Below are 24896 nucleotides of genomic sequence, written 5' to 3'. Positions count from 1 at the left end.
AACTGTGTAGCATGAGATATGAGGGAGTGGAAGAAGTGTTTGGCAGAATAATAGGGATTTCCCTTTGTTTAAAAGCTTCTGATGAAATGGCCGCAGTTGACTAAGCAAATCTGTTTTTTATCCAATCGGGATGCAAATCTGCTCCATGCAGGCCAACCAGTTCTCTGATTTCCCCCTTTTTACTTGGTCGTGCTTGGGATCGTGCTGCGTAGCTGTACTTTTGTGTTGTGTTACGATCCGGCTCAAGGCAGCGACAAAAGAGGAGGACAGGTTTAACGCAGAAAACTCAAAGATTTATTAAAGAAGCCTAACAGCGGCAAAACTAAAAACATAGTCAAAGATCGTAAGTAATGCCAAACTGTCAATAGGAATTAGTCAGTAGGGTCAGTAGTATTTGGAGCATGTTTGGATGAGCGCGGAATAAGGAACATCCAACCAACCAACTACCACTGAGTACACCTGTCTGTCTCCCCCCTGGTTCAGACCTGACAGATTTTTAAGACGACGACCCGGGTGAGGTAGACTTCAGGTAACAAGCTGGGAGATGCCAAATTAAGGAAGGAATACAAAAATAGACAGACAGGCCATTGGATTATCACACGTCTTATGGTCGTGTCTCAGAATGTCACGTTTAAATGTCTTATGTGATTACATTCTGTTTATTACTGTTTTTTTGTACTATGACCACCAAAGTTTCATGTAGTGTATCACATATATAATGTGTGTGTGCTGTGGCTTATAACCGCTACTGAGAACGTCTTTTTCAGAAGTGCGTCATAGGTCATAGGTCATAGGTCAGAAGTCATAGGAAACGTTATGGTTTTCAGAGACATCCTGCCACTGTTTCCGACTAAACGCGTATGGGAGCTTAGAAGGAAAATCTGGCTTTCATGTTGAATGTCAAGGTCATGACCATTCACCGTTAAGAAAGACTTTCATGAACTGATAACTGTCCATAGTGGGTGGTTGTATGTTTCTATCTTGTGCCCTGTCCTTCCTGGCATAGGTTCCAGACTCACCGTGATTTGTTATGCTATAGCTGACCTTATTACTGCAAAAATGTTTGCAGTCCACATGTCTTTCAGACAGTCGGAAGTAGTGTTGCATCTTTCAAATTGAAAAAATAAGGGATTACTCCCAGCACGATTAAATTCGCAGGAAAACGGGAGAAATTGCATCCCGTGTTGGCCCAATACGGGACACATCATATACTCTTATCGGAATACACATCTGTTATCAGGACCGGCGGGCGTTGCAGAACAGCTGCGGAGCATGACTCTGTGCGCCGACTCACGGCTAACCCGCAAGCCAGCATGCCTTGAGTCAGAGACGGCCTCGGGGGAGGGGGGTGAGTGGGAGGCTTGAACATGGTCTTCGACATTCAGGCAGCAGACGTTCTCGCCTTCGCTTGTTTCCCAAAGTGTGTCACAGGCGGGATATTTACCTGTGGTTGCTGTACGGGAGCAGTTTTTGGAAATGATGAGGTGGTTTGGTTGAGGCTGATGCATGGAAGTTAACTGTTAAGATCGTTCTGGGCACCTAAGTTTGTCAAATGCAGACATAGACGATTAAAATTTATCAATATTCCAAAAAAATTACTTTGTTCAATCTAAATTTATAAAATCAAATTAAATTTTACTGAATCTGTTAACACGTATCATTCTATTTTTAAACCGTTCATATTTTTATAGACATTCGTTTCTTATTTTTGCCCTATTTTAACTTGAAACTAAGATGTCATCATGCTGTATTTCAGTATAGCTGTAAGCCAGAATACGAGTTACAATGACATTAAATATTTATAACAATCTAAAAACATTGCAGCCCCAAATAGTGTTTTTAATAATAATAACAAGCTGAAGCCACCTGTGGCGTTTTAAAGGTGATTTTTTTTTTCTGAAGCTGACAGCAATAAATTGTCTCAGAATGATTCACTGGCTACCAGCACAAGGATCCTTGCAACATTGTAACCCATCTGCATTTAAAATGCCGTTGAATGCTTTTCAAACGTGAAAATCTGTTTGTAATTGACAAAGCTGTGTGGAATTGTGAAGCCTCATAGTGGATACTCACATACATACAGTATTCACATTACTTTAATGGAATCTGATATTTGTGATGTGCTGCTTATATTTTTAGTTACAGTAATTATCAGTACAAAATTATCTTTATTTGTGATAATGACCAACGGTGAGAGAGACCCTCACCAGTTGCAGAGGGTGCCAGCCAGTCAGATGGTGAAGAGAGTCTGGATGGGAAACACAAGTGGGTCACGTTAGGAATGGGGGGGGGGTGGTCGTTTTCAGTAAACAGAAACACACAGGTCACGCAGAAGCAGAGTGTGGGTACTAATGGGTGTGAGTCTGTCATTGTGGCGCGAGTTCCCGTAAATGCTCACGGCACAGATGATCCTTGCAGTCACGCCCGTTGTAGGTCCCAGCATGCATCCTTTAGCTTGCTTGTTGGCTCCGCCCCTTCCCACGCACCAGGTGAGTGTATGTCGCATCTCTAAAAGGCGCAGGGTTCCCCTTTCATCTGAGCTGGAGTTCACACAACGCATGTGTTGGTTTTGTGCTCCAGCAGCTGATCCTCTGTTACCTTTAACCCTTCCGTGCTTATTTGAGGTCCTCCTCTGTCGTTACTCCCATTGAGAAACTCTATGCTTCGAAACAGAGTGATCAGTCGCACCTTTACATTTTTTTTTGTATAGGGATTAACATTAGCCTGTTAGCTGAGGGGGAGGTTGATGATTTCCAGTACCTCCGTTGCCCTGATTCTGTCCCGGAGCCTGTCAGTGAGTGAACGGATAGACTTCATTATATGTGGCGATGTGTGGAAAGTCATAAAACTGAGTAATATTTGTGTTTTTTTTTTTTATTTAGCATTTTCCCATTTGCAGGAGATGCTATGAATCTGTTGTTGGGGTTGGGGGGGGGGGGGTGCTATTGAAGAGCGTGATTCATGGGTGCTGTTCGCAGGAGGGTTTCATTACGAGCCCTATTTTTTAAAAACATAGGTTCCTACAACAACAAAAAGGACGACGTTCTCTGCCTTGGCTCATTTGTGGCGCAGATTTGTGGTGAGTGTGACCTCATTCTCCATATCCGTGGGACCTTTAGAAAAGGCTGCAGGAATGAGCCGTTGCTGCCATCGCCACGCATCGCGGCTTAGCGACAGTGAGCTGTCGAGGATGTCCGACTCATCGCTAGACGCGTGTCTGTAAACGCACCGCTTCCTCCCCAGGTGTGCAGCACTCTCGGAACAATGAGCGACATGTCAGTGAGGAAATATTTACTCTTCCCAAAGCAATTTCCTCTGCCCAGTCCTGACCCTCCCAACACCCATCTCCAACTCCCAGAGTGGTTCTGTTACAGCGCCCCCTGTGGACTAAGTAGGAGAGGCTGGCACTGCTTTTCTTGACCACAGGGTACCGTGGAAACATGGGCTGCGACATGTGGGTTCCGACCAAGATGCAAGTGAACAAGATGTGTGCGCTTTAAACAGTCCATAACTTCTATACCTTATTCATCCTTACCAGACCATCTAAGCCCATCTCAGATATACCCCATTTCTTTCTATTAGTCATGCAGAAGAACAGTGGATGGGAGACTGGCTGGTTTCCACAGTCACAAATATCTCCACATCCATCTTTCCCTCTTCAACCGTAGCTGTATCTTAGAGACAAATGCACACCTGGCCACACCTAGCTCATTTCAGGAGCTCTTTGAGCTTTGGTGATTGGAGGTCTTCACAGACATCAGGTATGTAGAAAGAAGGACCCAAAATTGCAGGAAGGGTGAATGGGAGGAGGCGGAGCAAAGTGATTTTTTTATGGGACAAAGAGAATCGAGGTGACTCCCAGCTCCCTTACTCCTAAAGTTCTGGTTCCTGTTTGCAGAAGTGTTCCTATCTCAGTCATGAACCGTAGACCTGCTGTTCAGTTATATTTTGCAGATGATTTTGACCAAAGCAACCAATGTGAGGACCAGCCAACATCCCTGAAGCAATTGGGGTTAAGGGCCTTGTTCAAGGGCTCAACAGTGATATCATCTTTTCTGGTCATGGGTTTTGAGCCTACAACCTTCCAGATATGGGCATAGATTCTTAACCCACCTGCTACAATCCAGAACAAAAGCTCAGCTGTCCTTGAGAGGCACTCAGCCGCTGCTCGACCCGCAAGAAGTTCCTGCCTGGGCACCCATGAAATTTTCCAAAGTACACAAAATCACCTCTCCTATATTTGTTTGAGCAGAAACCTTAACTGCTATTAATAAATCAATGGGGCAAAAGCAAGCACATTAAGTGGAGCCCTTTTTTGTTAAGTTTATTTGGTAACTGATCCAGTTAAGCCAGTCAGGCGAGCCTAGCAGTTGCGTTCATCCGCTTGGGGCTGTACACAGGCAGCGATCTGTCGGTAAGCATGGCATGTGTTAAATACCACAATCTGAGGTGCAATTTTTCAGTGTAACCATATAGTTTACCTGATTTGAGGCCAAAGATATTCATTCACGGTCCTCCCACAGTGTTATTTTATTTTTGCTTTATTAAAGCTTTGTAGTTTAGCCCAAATACAACAGGATGTCAGACCACAGTACTGACCTACAAAGGCAAAACTATGCCAACACTGAAACTGAGAAAATTATCATCATTTTCTTCAAAATTGAGCTGAGCTAAGATATTTTGTCACGAGATAAAACAGCCCAAAAGACTGATTTTGGTCAAAACTCAGTTTTGATAATACATGCAGTTTTGTTTTTGCAGAACAAACGTGCAGCTATTGGTCACATGTCGGGCGGAGCGGACACCCTGTGGTTTTCGGGGGTGAGCCTGTTTACTGGCCTGCGCTCGCTGGAGTCTCGGAAAGTTCTTGACAGTTGCGGCACATGTCACGACTCACGTTGAGCTAATGTCAACAAGTCCGTCTTTAATGATACACAGGCGCTGTGCGGAAAGAGCCGGAGACACTGCCCCTCTTTCAGCGGCACGCTCCGCCCGGCACACGCGAATGTGACCTGCCAGGGACAGAAACGCCCGATTGGTCACATTCGCTCATTTATCTGATGCTTTTGAGTAAAGGGAAGACTTGCAATTCATGCATGCTGCCCGGAATTTAGATCCACTTCATTTGTGTCATTAGCACGATGCTCTACTTGTTGAGCTACGGGAGGAACAGCAGCTGCATAGGTGGCAAAAATCAGAGCCTCGTGGATCAGATTCCACGAAGGCGTGGACCGGATGATGAAGTCACTGATGCTGTGCCAGTCGCCGGTTCGAGCCCAGGCCTTGGCGGAATAGTTACATGTTCGTGGGCTCATGAGCAAGGCCCTGATCCCCCAGCTCCGGGGATGCTGCACGCTGGATGACCCTCCGTCGTCACCCCCAGGCTGTGGAGAGAAAGATGGGGTAGGCGAAGAGCAAATAAAAGGAGTTATTTTTAAAAAATAATCGTGTTTTTAGCGACACTTGCATCAGGTGGTTGTGTTGAATGACCTACTGCAGTGCTGGTATCCAGCTGGTTTTCTATCCTACCTGGTCTCTGATCAACCACTGCTGATCTCAGGTAGATAGTAATTCCAGCAGGTAGGATGGAGAACCTGCACTGGATCAGGGTTGCTCACCCCTGGCCTATGGCTGCTATCGGAACCATATTCTTTTTCTTGACCTTCTCTTGCTCAACATGGAAACGGTTCATGTCGGGCGACTGAGTCATTCTGGGTTCCCACAAATTCATAGGGCTCCAGATGTCCACACAGGTATATATTTTAGAGCTTTTGGAGCAGAATGAGCGATTGACGGAGTAAAGTGCACCAGGTCCACAGCCATTACCTATTCCTCTGTCTACATGTCAGTGTTTTCACTTTCAGTTTGCCTTCCTCCTATTTTCGGTATCAAGCTGTATTCATTTTTCACCAATGAGTTTTCAACAGTCTCTACACTGTTCACTGATTGTTTTAAATGTCTGTGTCTATCCAACCCGTTGTTTATTTGGTGGAATAGCTACTTTTGGCGTGTTTACTTAGTAAAAAAAACAACAATTTGCACACTTGTCCACAGTTCTGCATAAATGAAAACATTCTTTTCTTCTGAGGCTATACTGTGGTCAGTGTCTCTGTTGTACTCTGGAGCAACGTGGTAATCGAAGTGGAATTTCTTCACACAGCCATGGAAATAGACGTCACTTTGTATACGAAAGTGCAGAGCAAATTTTTTAAATAAAATTTTTTAAATAAAATTCCCAATCCTTAGGTTCGGTTGGAATGCATTTGTGCAGAGGGGAGCAGGCATCCAATCCAGACACAAGTCCCAAAATGGGAGGTGCAGTAATACAGTTATAGTTAATAATAAACATGCAAGGAATGATTAAGAAAAATAATGATAATTAATGCTGCAGAAAACTTCCCCATCTGGGACTCTGGAAAATGAGCAAACTTGGAATGGTGAGTATTACAACAGAGCCACAGCTCCTCCTTCAACTGCTGTGAGCAGGAGGAAGTTACTGTGTTTGAGGGGGCAGCTTGTGGCTTAGTGGCTTAAGATGCTGGTCTGGGATCAGAAGGTCACATCTGGCACATAAATAAAGTCTGAGTGAGTTTGAAGCTTTGACTGTTTGTGGAAGAGGGTCCACACTAGCGACGTAACAGTTCTGAAACAGAAACTATGATACAAACGTTTACAGTCTTGTGTCTCGACCCTGGAAGATGAAACTGTGATATTCACTCCATCTAACCAAGCCCAACTGGCTGCAGGTGCAGCTTGTTCAGCTACCAACCACATAACTAACGTCACAAAATTATTTTCTTAACTTCGCAATTAACACTACAACACATGTAAATCACTAAATTATTATTCAACTTAAACTTTGGGGAAGCTGTATATATTGTAAATTTGACTCATTATGACTATTTTATTGTCATGCAACTGTGTGTCACATGACTATTTTTGGCCAATCATATTTGAGTAAAAGCTAGGCTAGTTTCATTAGCTCAAGGTGGATAATAACTCCAAGTCCCCAGATACATTCACGTCAGCAGTGTGAGAATGTATTGGTCATCCAGCATAGTATAATATTCTATTTATTTTGTAATTTAGTTTTGTTTACATACATTTTGGTTGTTTTACATGACGTTAAGTTAATCTGACATGTTCTTTAACGTTCTTCTGTTTAGTCTTTGAAATCGGTGATTAATAAAACCCATAAATTTCTCAAATTTTTTTTCTTATTCAGGTTAGGTTCAGGTTCAGGTTCAGGTTACTTTATTTGTACCTGCAGGTGGATTTGGTTTGCAGTGAATAGTCCTCATCCATAGACACACATGTCACACCAGACAATTGTCACACGTGATTCATAGACGATACAATAACTATAAAATTATAACACAATAAATACAGTTGAAATACAATAAGACAAATAATTACATAATAAAATGAATAAATAAAATTAAATAAAATACTGTTTTATTGTAACTGAAACTTCACCCCCCCCCACCCCCCCCATGAAAAAAAATTAACCAAACTGTGGCTCAAAGATTGAGGTCTGAACCTAACACCGATTTTTTTTTTAAATGTCACAGAGTTTCTTTTTGCTATCTTACAGCTGTGTCTGCTGAAGGGGTCTTGTCCAATTTCTCATTCAGGTCTTTGAAATAAAGTCTGGTTAAGCCACCATCTATTGCTTTAGTCCAACCAGCGTCGCAAACTTCTGCTCCACAAGCAGTCACCCTGCTGATGCAATGCCCCTCGTCATCTGCTGAGTCATCGCACAGCCGTCTCTGTGTATATTCTGGTTCTGCCAGCCAGCAGATGATAATAGGGTTGAAAACGGTGAGAAAAATCACAAGGGAAGCTGAAGAAAATGGTCGAAAATGAGGAAGGAAGAAAAACAGTGTTACTGAAAATTGTAAAGTGGAGGATGTGTACTATTAGGCACCCCGAGTCACTAAGAACAAATGCCTACGATGTGTCTAGTTTCCACATCCCTTCATTCTCTCCATTATGGAATTTAAGAGTCAGCCCTGGGTTAATGATGTAATTGATGTGAAAAAGTATGAGCCATTAATCAAGATCTGGTTGTGCGAGGCCTCGTTAGAGCTTCGCTAATGAGTGCTTACACAGCAATTATGTATAAGAACATGTGTTAAATACAGTAAAATGTCTTTGAGGTGAGATTAAAAATCTGGCCAACCTTGCTGTTACTTTCAGTTGAAAAGAATCAACATGAGAGGATATTCTGTGTACCAGACTTTAGTTAGGCGTGGTAATTTTGTCCTGAATAATCCATCAGTGATGATGCAGGGTTTGAGTAAATCGATTAGTCCAACGGTCTCCATCTCAGACATCCCTATGATCTCTGTGCTGTGGCTCCTGCAGTGTTGAGTAACTAGATGATTCAATACAGAACCTTTTTAAGGGAATTTTACTTGGGTTAGCTGTAGTACATTCTGAAGACTTTGTGGGAGAGGTCCAGTTGTTACCGCAATCATTCAGGAGGCTTTTTCCTAGCAGGCCTGGTCAGATGTAGCCATATTCAAGCAGATGATCGGTTTGCATTTTCAGTTTTTCCTCTACAACAGAGGTGGGGGACCTGCTTTTTGGGATAAACTCTCAATCAGCCAATCACAGTGGGTCCCCAGGACTTGAGTTGAGAACCCCTGCTTTTTCATTGGCTGACTGAGAGGTCATTCCCAAACCCCGGCACTCAGAGTGGCTCCACCCCAGCTCTACAACATTAACATAGTTCTACTGTCCCCCCAACTTTAAGGTCCAAAATGAAAGAGGGTCCTATACCTACCATCGAGAAGCAATGCTGGAATTGTTACAAAACTATGCGGCATTTTTAGAGAGCAGTATCTTAAGGTTTCTTGCCATATTAGTAGTAGCAAGGGTGAGCATCAGAGTTGTGAGGAGAGTTTTGCAGGGGCAGGTGCTTGACCGGGGGGGGGGGTGGTCACGCTCTGTAAAATTGGGCTCTGTAAATCACTCCGGCTTAGCAAACCAAAAAAAAAAGTTTGTGAATTCGGTGATGGTCGTTGAATGGAAATGGACACTTTCAATCGCTTGGAGAAAAGAGCCAGACCCTCAGACACTCCCAGCCCCCCCCCCCCCCGGCATGTTCCTGGTAAGCACTTCTCTACAGTACCTCACCCCAATGCTGACAGTTCAAATTCCCAGGTATTTCACCACTATATGGGACAGAAGTTCTGATCTCTGCGAGCCTTTACTTGAGAAGCGGTGCACGATGGCTGGACCCATGCACCATTGTTAATTTCACAATGAATTAACACCTTGGGTCATTATCAAATATTTAATGGTTTCGAATCAATATTTAATGCTTATACTCAGTATTCACATAACATACAAGGAATGTATTCAAGATTCTCTTTTGCTTTGAAATAATCTTTCATTACGGAATTAAATTATGCACTATAAATACTATAATCTACGCCTTGGTGAATTAACCCATGTTCTGCTGGAGAAGAATATAAGAAAGTGAGATTAATAAAGTAAATGGGACCATGTCAAACTAGATGAGCAGCTGTTTGCTCTATACTGATGGGTTCTGAAGTTGCCTCATTGTTAATAACGATTCAGTTTTTAGTGGGATTAAGTGTAGGCGAACAAAGCGGAATTCATTTCACCTTAGCGTGAGCTACTTGGCTATCTAGGCTGCCATGCATATCTAACAAAGACTCCATTTCCGCAATGTTGACTATGACCTCACTCTCCATCCTCTGGATGAGCTTAAAAGCAGCAGCACCAAAAAAATCATGGAATAAATCACGGGGAAGGTAGCCGTCGACATGCACCTGGCCCAGATATAGCCAGAGCTGGGGACAGCTCTACACTCCCCACCCCCCCACTTTCCCACACATAGGCCTATTATGGACCATGCATTGACTCCTTCCCTGGTTCCTGGCCCTTGTCATTGTCTGGGGGGTCTAAACCCCCCCCCCCCCCCCCCGAGAGGTTCCCACCGCCGTCTCCCTCAGCTGAGCATCTCCATTCACAGCCCACCCGCAGACGTGATGAATCATTCCAGTTTCGCAATGCCTGGGCGGGGGGGGGGGGGGGGATGGGGGGCTTGGACGGGAGGTGGAGAAGAGAAGACGACGGGCAGGAAGTGAAACTGAGGTGTGAAAAAGAGGAGAATGACAGGGAATAGAAACGGGAAGAGGAGGAACAGGGGAGATGTCACAACCACTTTTGCTAATCCGCATTTTGGAGAAGTCGATGCAAAGAGATGAACAGGCAGGATGGCAGACCTTGATAAGAGGGGTCGTGCATTAGCACTAAGGACCATTAAAGTTCCTCCTGGAATCTGGCAGCCCACCTGTGTCCTGGACAGCTCACCCCCATGAGCAAAGCTCCAGGAGTAACTATAGCCGCAAGTATCTTTGTGCCTTTTAGAACAAAATGCTTCCAGTGTTACACAGTCATCTGTCATCATTTTTGGTCATAAGATACCAGGATGTACAAATTAAGAAGTTTTGCTCACGGTGATTCTTAATAATAAACAAATGAATGATTCATTGGTCAGCTGAGGAACAGCGGCATGTTAGACTCACTCTCTTGCTGACTGAGAGTGTGTTAGTTTTGGCTGCCTTTGCAGCAGAAGATGGGGGGGGGGGGGGTAATCGTTAATGAGCGTGTGCTGAAAGAGGATCTGGGGACATTCTTGCAGGACCCTCAGTAATGGCCCTTGGTAGCTCTCCATTACGGCACTGGTTTCCTGGGGCTGGAGTCATCACCGGCGGCTCTTTAATATCTCCGGGCTGTCAGAGCCGCGGGCAAGAACAGAGTGAGCACACCGCTTCCTGACCCGGGGTTTGTGATGTGACTCATTCTTGCCAAGTCACGTATCCTTATATACTGTGCTTGGCATCTAGGTCAAGGTAAACTTTAATATCCCCCCAGGGGAAATTCATATGGTCAACATTACACGTCTCACACTGCAAACAAACAGTAAACATACCACATTACATGACAAGAATACAGAGAAGGCAAGTGAATAAATAAATTCATGCAAAAGGGTAGAATTAAGGTACAACAGATATACTTGGTCTGTTATTGTGCAGTCTAGTTGCTATTGATCACAGAATAGAGATGCTATTTTTGCTTACCTCATCTTGCTCTCCATGAGGCACACATGCAGGTGAGAGTAAGCTTGGGGGGGGGGGGGGGGTCATACAGCAGGGTCAGGCAGCATGCAGCACCCCTAGAAATGGCACTTAAGGCTCTGGTCCTGCTCAGGCCCCAGGATTTGAACCAACGACCTCCTGATCACAGGCCCAAGTCCTAACCTGCTGAGTCCATACCACTGTCACATACCTGTCACCAGTAGAAACGTCCTTTTCGATTGTCATTGTAACATTTAGGCTTGGCTTATTTATTTTGGCACGTAGGGTACACCGCTTCGAGCCCGTCGTATTTCACAACCGTCATCCTGGATATCCGAGGCCGCGTCTGTTTCCCATGCGACATGTTCAATGCGCCTGAAGGATCTTTCAGCTCCAGAATGCGACGGATCATTTCCTAGGGCGCCAAGTCGGAGTTTAAAGTGCGGAATTATACGCAGATCTGTCAATCAATAAATATTTGTATCAGGCCCACAGCCGTGGCTTTTCAAGGAGGGCCAGATGCGACAGGGGTGGTGTTTAGGAAAATTGCCCTGACACGCGGAGGCCGGAGGTGTTTGTGGGGAGTTTGCTTTGACGACGTGCAACTCAGAGATGAAAACCTGTTTGTCCGACAATAAATCTCACAAGACAGCGTGACACCAGCTGAAAAGGAGCCCAGCTCTGAGGAGGAGCGAGCATGGTGTTCATTTCCGCCACCTTAGGACACCGCTGTCAAAATCAGCTGATAGAAACACTGCAGAGAGTGAGTGTGACCCGGAGAGCTGCAGCTGTAGCTGAAGCTGCTTTCCTTGTTAATCAAAGCTGTTTTTTTTCCCCTCGATGCAGCGCCACACAGCTGTGACTGAAATTCCCAAACTTTCAGCTTAGCAGTGACCTGTGACCAGCACAGGGAACCATAACTTCATGCTGAATCACAAATTCAGATTCAGATTACTTTATTTGTCCCCAAGGGGAAATTTTTTGTGTTACATAAATGACAAAAACATACTGTACAGACACGAGATGGGTATAAGGGTAGGAGTAACACCGAATTACAAATGACAAAAATATGTATGTACTAATACTGTAAATGTACAAATACACAAAAATACCTTTAGTGTGCAAATTAAATGTAAATGTGCATTGTCCATTGTGTATTGCCTCAGATGAGGAAAGTTGTCTTCCGCCACAGAGAGGAGTTGTTATAGATCGGTAATGGTAATTTCCATGGGCAGGAATGTCCTCCAGTAACGGTCTTTATTGCAGCGGAACTGAAGGAGTCTCTGACTGAAAACACTCTGTTTTATGGCCATCAGGTTGTGGAGGGGGTGCAGAGAATTGTCCAAATTCTTGAACGTTACAAAATAGTTGAGATAGGTGAGAGTGCCCACAGCGAGGAAACTCGCTTCAAATTCGGTATTGCCCCCCCAAACCAATCAGCCGCCAGCAGTCTAAGAGGCGAACCTGACGGCAGACGGCCTTCAGTCATACTACAGATTCATCGCCCGTGCCCCTGTTCTCACACAGACATGGACAGACATCCTGCCCAGTGACCTAGCAGTTAAAATCCTTATACACGTGCACCAAGACACCGTGCAGTGAGACATTCTGATAGGATCGCAACCAGTGTGGCATTATAAACATGCTCTCTCTATCTGATAGGGGTGCTGTGACGTCTCACTGAGTACTTCTGTGGCCTCATAACTCCAGTCTGCCCCTAGCTCTGTGTGTGGGCAGTAACAACAGGTTTTGTGCTCTCTGGTTCATTCCCATGGTGCAAAACATGCAGGTGAATAAGCATCTCCGAATTACACATAGTGTGTAAGAGCATGCACTGCGATGGACTTACAGACCATTCTGGATGGCTGTACTGGATAATCAAATGGAAGATGGATAGATAGATGATAGATGGATGGCTAATCACGTTACATCCAGGCCTTCTGTACGTCACATGCTCTGGTTTTCTCTTCTCCATTCCAGCTGCACTGTATTCTTGTTCTTTAGCATTTTTATTGCAGAGCTCCGGAACATAATGAGATGATATTCATCTGCGTCAAGGAGGTGGAGTATCTGTCACGCAGGGTCGGAACTTCAGCTACAACGCAGAGCCCTCTGTCCTGCTGTTATGGAATAAACATTAACCAGTGTAAATTTTAACTTCTGCAAAGGTATACAATTGCTAGTCAGAACAGCCTGTAAAAAAGTTATTAGATGAGAAATTAAGACTGAATTGCTACAGTGGCCTTTGATAACCTTGATTTAAGAGGGGAGTTTTCTGGTGAGAGTAGGGTGGTTGTCAAAACAAAATCGCACACACGGCTCGCATTTAAGATCATTACTTAATATTCATGGATATTACACAAGCATTAAACCCCCTTCAAAGTTCCGCTTTCAAACTGAATGTCTGCTCATGCACATATCAAACAAAATTGAAGATTATGTGCAAATATGTGTGAGAAATTAAAACCAAGCAGGTTTGCTGAAACAGGCAGATCAACCCCAAGCTGACCTTGCCAAAAGAGAGCAATGTAGCAACATCATTCGCTGCCATGTGGGTCACATGACCCTGCTGGATTCGGAATGATTCAAGATTCCATCTGGCTGAGATCTTCGAAAACTTTGGAAAAGACGTTTGCTTTAATTGCTTTTTCGAGGATGATGTACTGGTCTAATTTGCAGCAAGCCAAAGCCTTCAGTGAAGTGAGACAGCTTGCTTGTAAACCAAAAAAAAAAAATAATAATAAAAAAAACACATTAAAAGATTACTCCCTAGGGAAAGCCGCTTTCACAAGCTTGATGACTGATGTGGTTGAAGGATGCTGACTTATCATATTAAGATAAAAAAAAATGGCGACATAAGTGGCAGATCATTTGCAGATAAACGCCGTCCTGATGTCTGACTGATACAGCACTTACTGTTTGTGATGCAATTTTTCTGTATGAATGTTTGCAATGTGCTTTTGCTGGTGGGGGAGGCCGCATAGTGTGATGTTAATTAATAAATAGAAATCCATCCATCTTCCAACCACTTATCCAGTATTGTGGGGGGGGCGGTCTGAAGCCTTTCCAAGAAGCACAGATGTTTGATGGTCTGGGTGGGGATGTAAATGTGACCATTTTTGGGAATTTCTGGACATGTCTTCTGCTGTAATACTGGAAGGATGTGGATGATTCAGGTTATTTAACCTTTTTTTTGTTCATCTCTTTTTTGTTAGCTTCTAGCTACTATATTTTTTCCACCCTGTTATGCTGTTGCTGCCAAATTCTTGTTTACATGCAAACATGCTGCACTATTGATATAAACCAGGCGTCTCCAACTCCGGTCCTGGAGAGCTACTATCCAGTAAGTTTTCTATCCTACCTGACTTCTGATGAGCCACACCTGCTCCTGGTATTTACCTGAGACCTAGTGTGGCTCATCAGAAGCCAAGTAGGATAGAAAACCTACTGGATAGTATAGCTCCCCAGGACCGGAGTTGGAGACCCCTGATATAAACCCTTGTGTCCAGCCATGCTGTTTTCCTCTGTCCTACGTTTTGCGTTTTAAGCTAAGGTGACCAGATAGTCCATGCTCAGAGAGGAGACTTTGAGCTAGGACAGGCTAAACTACTATTACCTTTAAAAGGACCTGGATTTCACTTGCTGTGTGCTGATTGGTCAGTCTCCAATAATCATGCATGTGTCACTAATGTTAATGGGAAACAGCTCGATGAATCTTTCACTCAAGGAAACAAACGAGTCAGTGCACAAGAGGAACTGAACAATTTAGCCAAGTACAGGAGCCTTTCAGTTTTAAAGTAGTTTGTAAAACCCGAAGTAGCTCAGAGTGTCCCTCCCTGACATGGATTATCTGGTCACCCTACTACAGCACTGTGAACAGCCTCCCTCACCAGTCCTGCTCTATGTTGCACTGTGACTTGTACAAAGCTATTTCTTACCACTGTATACGTATGGCTATGACGATAAAGCCCACCTAACTTTAGCTATTTGTATTAGTGACATAAAGCTATGTTTGTTCGAAAATGGACCGGTAGAAGCGGTTTGGCTCGGATGGGTTTAGGATTTGCTTTTGGTTCAGCCTTCTCAAATAGTTCCATATGTGTTAAAATCAACTACTTGCATCTTACTGTCTTACTATTCTGCTCAGTCAGGAAAGAGGTTGTTCACTTGTACACTGTACATTTTTTTTAAAACTGTATGAGTCTATATTTCCGTTTCTATACTTCAGAGAAATGACAACGAGCGAGAGCTTAGAACAGGAAAAGAAAGTGGCTGGCTAGTACATTAGTGTCGCGGTATTTCTGAAACCAAACCTGCGTTCTTGCAGTTCAGAGGTTGAAAATTGCTCTCAGGAGTGTTTCAGTCTGTAACCTGAAGCACACTTCCTGCCTCTGGGCTAATTACTCTTTGTAAATGTTGATTAGCGATGATGTAGAGGTTTTCTTTTCCATCTTGTAATGGAGGCTAATGCACCAAAGCAGCGAAATCCAGAAGTGAGGTGAAAATGCCTGGAGCACCGCACGGAAAACGTCCTGGCCGTTCCGCGTCTGCACCCCCAGCTCCATCCATTGGTTACTACATTACTTTTCAGAGCAGGCCATAGCAACATGTAAACATTTACATGCGCTATAATAACATTCAACCAACAAAGATAATTCATTAAGGGACCATTTGGATAAAACGCAAGAATGAGCTTGTGCACATAGTCCTAGAGATGAGAGCCTTGTACCAGCTGGCCAACAACCTAGAACTTACAGGCCAATTACCATTTCATAAATCTTGGTCTTTCTTTTTTCAATTTATTCCTTGTGTCTTTGGGCCTTAATTAAATGGTCACTACTTGCCATTCGCTGTGTTTATTTCCCATGTGAAAGTTCTAGATGGATTAGTTTGTCATGGTTCCACTCTTGTACTTAATGCCTCGTTTGGTAGAAGCTCAGTCTAAAGTCTAGGTTTTTCCTTCTCATTTTTGCTGATGGGTTCTCCCCGTAACTCTTCCACAGATCTGTGGCTTCATCAGCGCCGTGTCTCCAAGCGGCAACGACCAGCAGAACCTGATGGCGTTCCGCTTCTCCGCCTTCAACCCCATCGTGGACCCCTGGGTCTTCATCATCTGCCGCAAGGCTGTGTTCCGTCAACTGCGCTCACTGCTGCGCTGCCGCATCCCGCGAGGGGCGCTCAAGAACACTGCCCACAACACCCTCAACAGCCCCGCACAGGTCAGGCCTCTGCAGCCTTCTGGCACGGTCCCGCTACAGACTTTTCCCAGCATGCCCATGTGAACCCAGACTGACTGATTGGACCCAGACCAGGAGGGGACAGGCTATGGGCGGCTGTGGTTCAGCAAAGTGAAACTGAGGCAGCCCACCCAAGATTCGGAGGAAAGCCAGCATGAAGGCTGCCTGTCAGTCCCCAAGGACGGCAGGAAGGCACATGTCGTAAAGCTGAAGGCCTAGATTTCAAGACATGAGGGATCGCGGCCCATCCCGCTGAAGATATGGGACCAAGAAAGGAGGCTGGAGTGGGATCAGAGATGAGAAAGCTAGCTGAGCAATGGAGCGACCAATCGCAAATAAAAACAAGTCAGAATCCCATGTCCATATGGGATGGTGTGTTGCATCTTTATTGGCTGAGAAGTGGTACACTGCATCTTTATTGGCTGAGAAGTGGTACACTGCATTTTAATTGGCTGAGAAGTGGTACACTGCATTTTAATTGGCTGAGGAGTGACTCACCTGGCTTGCAGTGTTACCCTTTTATACTTTTTAGCCATAAGGGGGCAGTCACAGAAGCAGTATCAAACTGCACAAGGACCAAATGTGAGCCCACTGGGCAGAGGGGTGCATGACGTTTCCAGACATCCCTAAAGCACTTTTTCTGGATGTCACTAGCAGAGAAAAACACAATGGCGACATACTGTAACAGCCCTGCTTACAGCGCCCTCTGGAAGCAGGGAATGGAACTTCAGGCACGTCAGGTGGCTCCCTCACCGTCTGCACCATCTGCGTCAGTGTGGGAGTATCGAGAAAAAAATTACACCTGGACAGAGCTTCCCAAGTTTGGTGAGCTGTGTTTTTTGTAAATGGCCTGAGATGAGCTGGCGGTGTAATGAATGTCATGCAGTTTTACTGAGAACCCAAATTGTGTTTCATGCACCCCTTTCTATAGCCGACCTGGAATGATAAAATAATAAAGATTTGTTGTATTAGTGTGGCTATATTTTTTTAACGACAAGACCCTGAAATCCTCACTTTATACCCTATAAACAGGTTACTTAAGTAAGCTATAAAAGTAACCTTTATTAACAGACTGCATACTATTTAGGTTCCTCCAGTGTGAAAGACAGGCCAAGCAACCAAACCAATAATTAATTGTCACAGAAAATGCAGATTGAGCCATTTTCTGAATTTCTGTTGTGTTCTGGAGGATTGTACTCCCTGAGTCACTCTTAACTGGGGAGCTGCCTGAAACATCATCAGGCAACGTTTGGACGTGGCTATGAAGGGGAGACATGGGCACAGTCTGAGGAAGGCTTTAACTCTGTTCTCCCATGACCCTTGGCATTCCAGACACACTCAGCAGACCCGGTCAGCCCTAGAGATGACATAGACAGCTGCCTAGGACGCCATCTTCTGAAGGGCCACAGAAGTGACGCTTGCCTCGGGCACTGTATGACCTTCCACCTGGTGCCATTCCTCAGTTAACTTAACGGCGCTATCTATACTTCAACAAGGGACTGTTCGTCATCAACGTCTCATGAGTCAGTGTGAAACAGGATACTTCAGAAAACCTCAATGTCATATTTCATAGCATTATGCCAGCCTTCTGGCTGATATAGATTTTTAAATAGCAGTATTTTAAGTGGAAAGCCCTGTTTAGTACTAAGCATCTTCACAAGTGAATTTCCCAACTCAGTATCTGAATGACAAGCCTGCTGTTAAAGGAAAAGCTTTAATCTCATATGAATAGAACTTAAAGAATTTGTGAGAAACAGATGCCTGGTACTATGTTGTGAACATAACGCATAGTGACCTTCTCCAGAGAAAGAATAATTGAGTTTGGAGAATAATTAGAGAATTATTTAGCTTAGCTGATGACAAAACTTGTTGTTAAAGATGTTAGAAGATCATTTGTGGTCCCCTGGATAATATATTCCTCCAGTCTGTGTCTTCATGGTTGCTCTGTTTGTTCAACAATGTAAACATTTCATTCCCTATAAATCAAAGTGTCATATCTCTCGTTCTTTATTTCACATGGCAGAAGATATGCAGCTGAAATCAATTGACAGAGTTGTCAGTGTCCGTTCCGTTGTTCTTGCAGAATAGAGTGTGAAGGTGGTATAACATTGTGCTTCACCAGTACAAGCCTGTCTGTATTCTGATACATTTCCCGTACCATGATTCTGTGTTCTCAATTTTTATGGACAAAAAACATGAACTGGGATCTTCCTTTCGAATGCCCGTGTGAAGTCCATATGCCATGGAGGATTTTGGCTTCTCCTGCTCTGCCTAGCTCTTCTGTGATGAAGGTGGCCTGTGTGACCATTGACTCTGTGTTGGGGAGGATGCTTTGAACTATGGCGGAAACATGAAGCTACCCTTCGCACAACCGACTAATGCATCAGAGAGAGAGAGAGAGAGAGAGAGAGAGAGTGAGAGAGAGAGTGAGAGAGAATGGCGTTCCCTTAGAAGTTACCATTCGCTAACCTCCTGAAATGTGACCATTTGCTTACAAGCTTTAACTGTCTTCCTAGGGTGGTTTGATGGGTAGCATGGGAGTCTCACAGCTTATGTAGGCTTCTTCTGGGTGCTCCAGTTTCCTACTGCAGTTAATTGTTGTTTTTAAACTGCCCGTAATGTGAGATGAAGTGTGTTCTCTGAGAGGCTCCAAACTCAATGCAACCCTGTGTTGGGTAAGTGGTTTTGGAAGCTAAGTGCATCCTGCTCGTAGGTGTAGTGCTTCAGTGTTTGGGCAAATAAGGGTAGATAAGACCCATGTCTGCGTTTCCTCCTACAGGGTACCTGTGTCTGATCAGAAGCCACAACATTGCTTGTGCATGGATGTCCCTGCGTGTATATTTGTTACCATCCTCAGCCACTGTAATCTCCTCATGGGCTCGTGACAGTGACTACAGGTGATCGCTATCTCAACTAATGCTTCATACAGGATTGTGAATAATAATGGATTTCCAGAGTATTCGCATGAACTGTATCGAATGTCTATACAGGTGTAAAATGTTAATAAATAATTTGAAAAGTATGGGTGGAGTGTCTGTTTATACAGATTGAGCTGTCGACATGTTAATTTCTTTCTGGAACAAGCAATGTGAAGGACTTTGTTGAGATATGAGATAAGGTGATATGACGTATGGTACCAGTCAATAGTCTGGAAACACCCATTGAAAATCATTTGCTTTTCAGCAAGATAAGGACAAGAAAGACTTTGAGGTTATGTAGCAAGTACTATCTTGTGAACAAGGATAGAGGTGGAGTGCTGTGACGATGATGTGGCCCCAACAATCCCCCGACTGAAACCCTACAGAGCCGGTTTGGGATGAGTTGGATCAAAAAGTAAGAGCAAGGTAGCCAACTTGTGCCCAGAGCTTGTGGAAATTCCTTCAGGACTGTTGGAGAAGCATTCCAGGTGGCTACATCTGGAAGCTGGTTGAAAGAATGCCTAGAGTCTACAATATTGTCAGCAAACCAAAAAAAAGGCTAATTAGAATAATCTATAATTTGAGAAAGTTTTGAGATGTTGATCAAGTCACTTGGTCATTGTATTATTTGATATGCATTACTTCATTGAAAACTGAGACTAATGCATTAAAAGCAAGCAGGTCCAGACAATTGACTGGTACTGAATGTAAATATATGATGCAAAACACATACAAGCACATATAAAGTCAGTGAAGTCTTTGAACATATAATGTAATGCCATGTGAGCAAAGGAAGGCCATTTTTCTGTGATTACAAAATGGGCAAGGAAGAACTGATACGTCAAGAATTACTTGGGAAGCTCTGTTATTGATGAACACCGCTATGAATCATGGGATACATCTGGAGCACAGGCGGCAGCATGATACGACCACTTCCGTGATCCAGAGAAAATCATGAGCACATCACTTTCAGTCATAAAATGAACATGCATCCTGTTTCAAGGTCAACGGGAGGTTAAACTAGCAAATAAAAGTAAAAATTATATATATTGCATCCTAGAACAGACTGGTCTGGCATTCAGTCACTCCCGTTAAATACAGCTTTCTCATTCACAGCTTGCTTCTTAAACTCACATGGGATGTGAAACCTTTCACCTTCTCTCGCTTCTTTCTGGGCAGGGCTGGTGTGACTGTAGCAAGAGTCTGCTGGGAGTAACACAGGCACAACACTGCATTGATGCTGAAATAGATAAACTGGAGAGAAAGTCGCTCTGCTGTGAAAACAGGAAGAGAGTTTTCTGATGGCGCTGCCTGATATCAGACTGCAATCTGGAATCGCGGCCTGGTCGTACTCGAGCAGCTAGCAGCTTTATCTGCTAAACTAAATATTACCAAAAACTATTCCTTTATTGTAGTGCCACTTCTGTAGAAATTTAATTTACAAGGGGAAGAGTGGCAACTCGCAACAGATTCAGAGGCAAATTGATCGCTCTTATCTTTATTGGGCATGAGTTGATTTTGTGAAGGTCACCTGCACCTCTACTGGAAAGAGGAAATGGTGACAGAATGGGGGGGGGGGAGACAGCCTCAGGAACAAATCAATTTGTGGCCCAACTTTCCAGGGAAACCATCTGAGGCAATCAGGAAGGTTCTGTCAAATATTGACATGATTAAGGGCCCTTTTTCAACTCCGGTGAGATGCCCATCTCACTGACATTTCACTGCTTTGTTTTTACAAGGGGGAGGGGGGGGGGGGAGACACCAACGCCATCAAACAGGCCAACTTCATGAGAACCTTCTTGCAGGTGCGGCCCTTGTCAGGTATGGGGAGGGTCCTCGCACAGGGGAAAGGGTGTCACACCACATCTGCATGTGCCGTACATACTGTGTGGTCAGGCTGGGCTATGTGTTCGGCCGTTAACAAGAGAATAGGTCCAAGTCTCCCAAGTAGCCATAAAAATGATGCAAATCAAGATAAGCGGGGCATGCATTTCCTTGCATTGTGCTTGGTGACCAGATAACCCAAGAAGGAATTGTTTCTCTTTAATTAGTATTTGTTTATGTGTGCATTTATTGCGACATAAGTGCAGCATGAGGAGGTGATTCTGAGCAAGTGGAACTTGTGCGTTTCCTCCTGCAGTCTGAAAGCATGCGGTTCAATGAATCGGTGTCTCTTGCCTTGTGCCCTATCCTGTCTGGGAGAAGCTCCAGGCTTAGTGCAGCCTAATACTGGATAAGTGGCCCTGGAAGATGGATGGATGCCTGTATTCACTGGGATAAACTGGTCATAAGACTGCATGAATATTGACCAAATTATGATCTTACAAAGGATAGTGTTCGTACCCTTAAAGCTAAAAAAAAAAACCCAACGTGGCAAGAGAAGTCTTATCTCACCTACAAACCTTACTGCCGATTTAAAAGCAAAACATAGTTAATTTAAAGGCAAGGAGCGTTGCTTTGGTTCAGTGCTTAATAAATCAATTGCTTATTCTTTAGCTAAGCTACATTTCTCAGGAGGCACAGTTCAGCCATATCTTAATGCATCATATGTTCAATGTATTTTTAATGTCAGAGGTTCTTGGTGAGGTGAAAAAGCAAGAAAACAGGCCACATCAAACAAAACAATAAAACACCCCCAACAACATGTGAGAGTGAATGATTCTGCACCGTCTCCGTATCAAAACACATCCACTACAGTACAGATATTCAAGTAGGATCCTATATAGATTGGTGGTCCACCTTAAATGTCAAACATTGAGGCGGCACTTCAAAACATCATGAGACTGTATCTGTTCATTTTGGCAATGCTACTCTGAACGACTGTCTTCACTTTCTCGTCACTGAAGTGTTTGGAAAAGGTCAGAGACCCTCATTTATTCTGGAGTGGCAGAAACCTGTGCGTCTTTCCTAAGAAGTTATTTAAGTGTCCGTGGGCAGGCTAGAGTCTGCAGGGACCCAGAATATATCTGTAGGCGAGCGAGGGACCTGCGTTATGTTAAACGTGACTGCCGGGATTAAAACAGTCTTTCTTCTTGATCGACTGTTTATGCGATTGTCAAAGCTGCATCTTTCCCTCACGGGCACCAGGGATGACGTCGAGTCGCTTCACCGGTGCTTTGGCTGTAACGCTATGTTGGTTTCCCAGAAGTTCATGACTGTGTACAGTTTCTTTCCAGTCATTTGCAGCATTGCTCCCTTGCTCTCTGTCTCTCTCTCTCTCTCTCTCTCTCTCAATTAAATGTCATTATAAATTATAAATATGGAACAAGATGTACAGAAGCACACAATGCAGTAAAGTTCAGTGCGCTGATCTCGGACGGAGACTACCAATCCAGTGGTCGATACGGAGGAAGCTTCAGATACCTTAGGTGTAACATGACGGCAGTTAAGCTGCTGCAGTCAATTTTAGTTTTGTCCCTGCATGGACAAGGCCTCCTCAAGCTGCCCCTGTAACTGCCTGATCACTGATCCTCAAGCTGCCCCTGTAACTGCCTGATCACTGATCCTCAAGCTGCCCCTGTAACTGCCTGATCACTGATCCTCAAGCTGCCCCTGTAACTGCCTGATCACTGATCCTCAAGCTGCCCCTGTAACTGAATGATCACTGATCCTCAAGCTGCCCCTGTAACTGCCTGATCACTGATCCTCACGCTGCCCCTGTAACTGCCTGATCACTGATCCTCAAGCTGCCCCTGTAACTGCCTGATCACTGATCCTTCCAGAAACCTTTGCCAGGTTGAGTACCTTATTCCAGGGGTACTGTAATACAGACGTACTGGTGCCTGAATTGGCAACCTGTGTCTTTGTTTCCTCCACACAGCACCATCCAACCCATAGCGGAATTTGTTTTGTCCTTGTTTGCGATTCCACCGCTCGCAACAAAAGCGAGACTCACCAAACCACACGTCCTAGCCTCTGTGAGGCAGGGCTTGTGTTTTGCTAACGTCACTCCGCTCTGCAAACGGCATGCACCTCCGCAGGCACCCGCATGTAGCTTAGGCTTCGCCAAACACAACCATGTCATGTTCTAGGTCAAAGTGAAAGATGAAAAACAGGCACACAAGGGGCGACCATGTAGGCTTGCTTACGGGACCCTAAGGGTACCCCGGAGGAGGTTTGAGAAGGGAACACTGAGTAAATATCTGCCAGAGGCAGAGGTAAAGGATGAGGAAGGGAGACGTGGCCTTCTGGGAGGAGTTCTTTGTCATCAGATCTGGACGTTTTGGTATGCTGGACCAGTTCTGCTTAGGCACTGAGATTTCAAATGCTGATTTGGGCCACTAAACAGAAGCACCCACACCAACAGACAAATATATCCAGATAAAATAAACACACTGATATTCCAAGGGGGCGTGAAGTACCAAGAGTAGAACTGTATCAAATCAGAACCATTTTAGCCCCATTTAATGCCTAGTTGCGATAAACTGAGACAGTGATTAGAAGCCTACATGGCACGGGGGGAGGGGGGCTATGCTGTATTTTCCATTGCAAATCCACACTGAGTTCAAACATGGGCCGGGAGCAAACAGAACATGCAGTGATTCATTTCCCGTATGGCTGGCTGGTTCCTGAATCGCTAAGACGCTGTAACATTTTCATGTAAGCCTTCACTTCACTTACTGTATTACTGTCCACAAGCGACTAAATTGCACTCCGCTTTGTCTCACTAAGTGCCTATAGGTCACATTGTCTTAATGGTGTCAAGGAGGGTATCCCTGGTTGTAGTTAAGGATATGCATCTTTTCAGATTATATCTGGGGCAAATGAAGGATCGGTCAAGCTGGGAAACACGACCTTATATAGCAGCATGTACCTAGTGGACAAAATAGGAATCTATTTAGGAAAAACAAAAAAGGTCACCGTTTCAAAAAGAAAGTCAGTATTTTGGTTGGATATACAACTCCCTCTAGTGTTGATATTTAAATCTACACCAACGTCTTGTACAACACCGGCTACATACTAAAAAATTCCATTCAAAACGTATTTGCCATAAGCCTCTCACACCGTATTTTATATTTTATCATGAAAACCCATTTATTTATCTGAAAGATGAATGAATTTGGGAAGAACATATATTTATTTTTGATAATTAACACATCTAACAGAAACGGGTTACAGCTGTTTTTTTCTTGCAAACCTCAGAAAGTTACTTTAAACAGACAGCATTTCATTTTAAATAATGAAAAAAATCATGTATTTGATCACGTCATACCTGGAGCAGCCGCGCTCTCATTTCCGAATCCTGGGGCAGGTGGACATGGCGGATGCTGGGAGCAGAGTTTACACAGCTCAATTGGTACGTGCAAACTGATTCATGTCAACTTCAACAAACACACAGCATCCGTTAGCGGAGGCGACGGTGGGAGAAAGGAAGCCAAAAGGCCAGGGCACAACCTCAAACAAGTTTGTTCTTGAAATTGATGCGTTTACTGCTGGTCAGCGATAACGTGGTAGCGGGGGTGGAACGTGAGCATTATTGATACTAACCAACTGGACTACTTCAGTAAAATTCAATAAAAAATGTAGTACGACGTGAATTTTTTGTACTCGCTCTTTGTCTACTTTAGTCGCGTCGGCGAAGTGGAAATGTGATAAACCTTTCGACACGCCCACTATCATTTAGACAC

The 24896-nt window shown here is 44.2% G+C and overlaps 1 protein-coding gene and 1 long non-coding RNA gene across 3 annotated transcripts in view; one reads left to right on the top strand and one right to left on the bottom strand.

Annotated features, from left to right (window-relative positions):
- The window catches only part of ptgir (prostaglandin I2 receptor), a 25127-nt gene extending 5754 nt beyond the window's left edge, over positions 1-19373 (top strand). Inside the window, exons 4-5 of one of the 2 annotated variants that reach the window (XR_002838493.2) lie at positions 16118-17176; positions 17684-19373. Coding sequence is in view for 1 of the 2 variants with exons in the window: in XM_023813780.2 (XP_023669548.1) it covers positions 16118-16396 (279 nt within the window). In the remaining variant the exon portion in view is untranslated. Of the gene's footprint in view, positions 1-16117 lie in introns of both variants that reach the window. The other variant, XM_023813780.2, reaches the window with a different exon arrangement.
- LOC111844889 (uncharacterized) lies at positions 11932-24896 on the bottom strand. The gene is made up of 3 exons (XR_002838494.2): positions 24482-24896; positions 20404-20472; positions 11932-13234 (listed from the first exon to the last, which is right to left on the bottom strand). It is a non-coding gene; the product is annotated as an uncharacterized lncRNA (long non-coding RNA).

This window comes from Paramormyrops kingsleyae, chromosome 17, assembly GCF_048594095.1.
Source record: "Paramormyrops kingsleyae isolate MSU_618 chromosome 17, PKINGS_0.4, whole genome shotgun sequence".
Lineage (NCBI taxonomy): Eukaryota > Metazoa > Chordata > Actinopteri > Osteoglossiformes > Mormyridae > Paramormyrops > Paramormyrops kingsleyae.
The sequence above is the reverse complement of the archived record's forward strand: the minus strand, read 5'-3'. Positions and strand labels throughout refer to the sequence as shown.